The sequence below is a fragment of the Montipora foliosa genome, chromosome 2, assembly GCF_036669935.1.
Source record: "Montipora foliosa isolate CH-2021 chromosome 2, ASM3666993v2, whole genome shotgun sequence".
Classification (NCBI taxonomy): domain Eukaryota; kingdom Metazoa; phylum Cnidaria; class Anthozoa; order Scleractinia; family Acroporidae; genus Montipora; species Montipora foliosa.
The window spans coordinates 56,052,302-56,056,993 of NC_090870.1; the positions used below are offsets into that span (position 1 = coordinate 56,052,302).

At 39.8% G+C, this 4,692-nt stretch overlaps 1 protein-coding gene across 1 annotated transcript in view; it reads left to right on the forward strand.

Moving 5' to 3' along the window:
• Nucleotides 1-4,266, forward strand: part of LOC137993628 (Na(+)/H(+) exchanger beta-like) — a 33,911-nt gene extending 29,645 nt beyond the window's left edge. Inside the window, exon 27 of the mRNA XM_068839584.1 lies at nucleotides 1-4,266. This exon is cut by the window's left edge and continues 58 nt beyond it. Within this exon, the coding sequence (XP_068695685.1) occupies nucleotides 1-117 (117 nt within the window). The 3' untranslated portion in view covers nucleotides 118-4,266.
• Nucleotides 4,267-4,692: the final 426 nt, after the last annotated feature.

Consider the following 4,692-nt stretch of genomic DNA (forward strand, 5'->3'; position numbering starts at 1 on the left):
CAACCAAATAAAAAAACTGGAACAACACCGAAGGACAGCCTTCCAATGGGCTCTGTCGTGGTAAATATTGAAGACGAAACCATCAAAGGTGAAAAAGAGAAAGACACTGCCTTGTGATTGGTCGGTTAATTAGCATCCTAGGGCCAACCATGGTCAGTGCTAATCATTGCTTAAGCAATCTCTAAATCTCTAACCAGCGTTAAATACCATGGAAACCTATAGGTTTTGATACCTCGTAACCAACGGTTGCCGTTAACCAGCCTTCGAGCAACCTAAGTTGTCATGGTATAGACCCTTCTCCAAAATGGCTGCCGAAAATTCAAATAAGTTAAAATTAAATACCAGCACTAAAAAGAACACCTTTACTTTAGTAACCCTGCAAAGTTTCAACATATCAGGTTAATATCAGCTGAAAAAATGTAAGTTGAAAAATGAAAAATGTACAGCCGTTTGTATGACTGGGGTTAATGCGTATACCGTATACCTGAAACTTTGGAAGGTTACTAAAGTAAAGGTGCTCTCTCTATTTCTTGTATCAGTCTTGCATTCAGTTCAATTTTAACTCATTCAAATCCGTACGGAGTCGCCATTTTGGAGAATGGTCTATTTAGCAGTGGTTAGCGTAAATGTGGCCTGGGCGCCATATTGATTGAAGAAACAAAGCAACTGCGGCCTTGTTGGCGGAAAAAACGATTCTTTTGTAACATTTTTTTCAGTTTTTGTTTGTTGTTTCTTTGTTCTTAGTCAGGGGGTGGCTGCATGGTTCGCACACTAGCCTCCCTCAAAGGTCGATAAGGTTGATATAGGCTTCCATGCAGCGATTCGGCTTGTCACGCAATGCCTCCCCGACTAGAGCGTTGCACGACTCCCCAATTGACCACCTTTGTCAGCGACTTTATTAGTTAAAAGAGGAAAAATGATCGTGCTGCACGTGTGGCACGCATTTTGTGGATTTCCAGCTCTCGCACTCGTCAAAACTACAACTTAAAGTGACCAAATTTTAAAGTTTTGACGACAACGTGGGCATACAACAGTGAATCTTTCATTCTCTCTCTCTCTTTATGTCAAATCCGTCCGTACCAATCCACTTACAGGATGCTTCGTCCATATTGCGCAACACAAAACGATGGAATAAACGTTAAATATTTAGAATACCACAAACTTATATTTTGAGGTGACGTTTTCGTCGCCTGAGCCGTCGTAGTTTCTTAACCTTCCTACGAAGGGGTATACACCTTATTCCAAAATGGCCGCTGATTTATGCGGATATAAATTGTCCCTTGTTGCCTCGTTCAAGATAAAATATTCTTTTGAATTTTAAGCTTAAGAACGAGGCATCAAGGGCTAATTTGAATAAAAACAAAAGAATTTTTAAATGGCGGCCATTTTGGAATAAGGTGAATAGGGAGAGCCGCGTGCGTGCCATCAACGAGGACCCGAGGGAGAATAGACCGGGGAAATCGACACTTGTCGAGGTGGTGATCTGGAGCGCTTTCCTTAAAACCAGTCCTTCCGGTGGGACAACAAATGGAAGACTCCTTCCCACTGGAAAAAGGAATAACACGTATTCCTCTTTTCTCGTTTTCACCGAAATGACCAGTTTATCGCTGAACCATTTGCTTCATGATGGAAAACCCGTGCTCTGTTGATGGAATGCAGTACCGAACCATTAAGCGAAAACTTTAAACCCATTTTTCTGACCAGTGCGGGTAGGTTGCTTTTAAATTGTGGAAAATTTCTACTGTTTCATTTGGCGGAAATTCCCTTCGGTTTAACCTTTCAAGTGGAAAGCGCTCCTGCGTGCATTGCACTGTATTCCATCGTTCAGGATGAAACTCATTTCGAAAAAAAAAAACAAGAATTGGGTGACAGAGAATATTTCACGTGAATCTGGAAGACTTGGAACAAAATAGTGTGGCCGATCGGACCTATGGAATTATTTGTATTTTGTAAGAATCGTGGTCAGTCACTTGATGTGTAAATTTTTTGCTCAATCGGCCTTAATCGCGCGGCGGCCATATTGAGTCCCGAGGGACGGGAAACTTTTGTCTTTGCGCACCGAAACTCGTTCCCAAACATTTCAACTCAAGGCTCGGGGTACAAAATCGATTGTCTATGGCCAATATGGCCGCCGGGAGCGAATAAGGCCCATAGTCGTTTTAGGCCTTAAGTATTTTTATAATTATTTAGCTATTTTGTATAATGATGATATGAGATGGAAATGCTAGACTGTGCATAAACTCAAATTCGCCCCCCCCCCCCCCCCCCCCCCGGAAAGCGAACATGTTTGACGATTCTTACCTCAATCTTCCGCTTTTTATCTGCCGGGCAAGACGCGCAAAGTTATTGAAACGAGCAGTAATTTGGACCCACGGCCGTGATATCAGTGGCATAGGTCTATTCTCGAATTGCATGACGTCACAAACTGCTTTGCAATGCAAAATTTCTTTGAACGTACACCGCACAGGAAAAGCGAAATCCTGGGTAAAAGTGGTGGCATATGTTTGCTTTGGATGGGGAGATTTATATTAGGAACAAAAAATATTTGAGTTTAGGTGCAATTTACTGCTATTTTCATAATTCTGCGGAATCTCACCTTCAAAGCGCTAAAGCGCCAATTCCATCAATCAAATTTCCGAACATAGCCGGGAAGATCGACTCCGCCTCTGGAAAGTGAATTGGAGTTTTTGTTTAGTTCACAGCTTCAATACCATTATGATATCTTTTTTAGAGGCTCTTCAGTAAAAAGATTCGTATAGATTCCATCGGTGCCGAGTTCAAATGTACGAATGTACCATGGGAACCAAAGATGCTGATTGGTAGGTTAGGTCACGCATCAATTGATTTCGGCATCAGTGGTTTCGTTTCAACTCTCGGCTTGGCGTCGGAAAATCCAAAACGCAGTTTTGAGATTCCACAGAATTATGTAAATCGCAGTATTGATTGGAAAGCGGCTTACACTCTTTATATATAAGAACATCTAATTTTGCAGATGAAGTTGGACGTTCATCTTAACTTTTTGCGCTTTAAGCCTGAAAACGTTCTCAAAAAGTTGTTAAACTTGTATGGTATACTAAGTTCGACTACAAACTGAGTTGTTCTTCAGGGTATTATGCAAGAAGAAACCCACATTGGTAATGTTTAAGAACGTCTTCAAGTATTTGAGTTCATTGTCCTGTTAGAGTGCAGTTTTACATTTTTTTAATCTTTATTTGTACTACTCACAAAAACAAAAACAAAAAATTTGCAGAATTAGGACGAACGTTCTTAAAGGGGCTCGGTCACGCTATTTTAGGTAATTTTGTTAATTAAGAGCTTTAAACGTCAAATTGGCAGAGCAAGAGTCTTTCATTTTCAAAATCAGGGCCACATAACAATTGAGAATGATTTTCCAGCTTTGTAAATGACATTTTAATATAGAATGATGTAATTTTGAAAAACGGTGGGCCGACGTTTTTCAAATTTACCCAAATTCAATCCATTTCAATCCTCTTCAGTTTTGTCCATCCATGTTCCTTCTTGGCTTCCCTGCGTTTTGTTAGAGATCTTCTATAGTTTTGAACAGTTATTTTGATATTTTAGTTAACTCTATGACCATTCGATCAGTGCTGAAATTGCCTAAAATTGCGTGACCTAGCCCCTTTAACTGACTTGCCGCCTGGATATGTGGTTAAAATTTTGGTTAATCTCAGCCTCAACGATCTTATAAAAAAGGTTCTTATAGATGAAGGAGTGTATCAGCGTGATGGTACCGGTAAATATTATTTTAGGACAGTTATCAAATATGTGGAATTTAGTTATAAAATGTGTCCTTGGACAAGTTGTATTTAATTTGACAATTTTAAAGTATTTTGCATCAAGAATTCTTACGTAAGTTGAATACGCATGGCCGGTAAAATAGAGCAACGCCCATTCTCCGGCGGTAAAACTTTTGACGTTGGGCATTATTTGTTGTTCGTATTTTGCAGGTTAATTTCCAACAACGCCCAAAACGTTTATTTCCTAAGTATTAAAACAAACACGCAAGCACAGCTTTATTGGATTTCAGTAAGAAAATAATCAAGAGTTAATTCACTCTTGAAAGAATACAATGAATTTAAGTCAAGGTTAGGTACTTTGTAGAACAATTAAAGTATCATTTTTTTAGTCTACTACGGTTTCGAAGCATGGTTTTTTTTCCAGTAAAGATTTGCCATCACGCACTGATGTTGTCCTCTTCAATCAATCCCTATTTTTCTCGGTCTCACATAGCGCAAGAGGCCACCAGAGGGTGTACGGCGTCCAGATGGAACGAAATTGGACTTTTTAAAAACGTTCTCCTACCCAATAGATGGTTTGCAGAGTTGTCAAATACGAAAAATTGCTCGTTTAGACGACTCGACAATCGTCACATAAAATTTAGCAAATTCCTGCGTCTTGGTGAGCGCCATTGGACAACGACCAGGCAACCTCGCCTTGTTTCTGCTTTTATCTCTGATGTCCAATGCAAAGGCATTGCTGACCCACTTAACTCCGAATTGTCAACAATTATTTCATGTGCTATCTGCACGATCAAATGTATTTGCCACATAAAATTGTTACAAGAATAGACCAGTTTCGATGTATTAAAATTCAGTCCGAAACAAAAGGCATCATCTCGAGGCTCTGGGAAATAAACTCATACAAATCCTTATATTATTTCCCCAGAGCCTC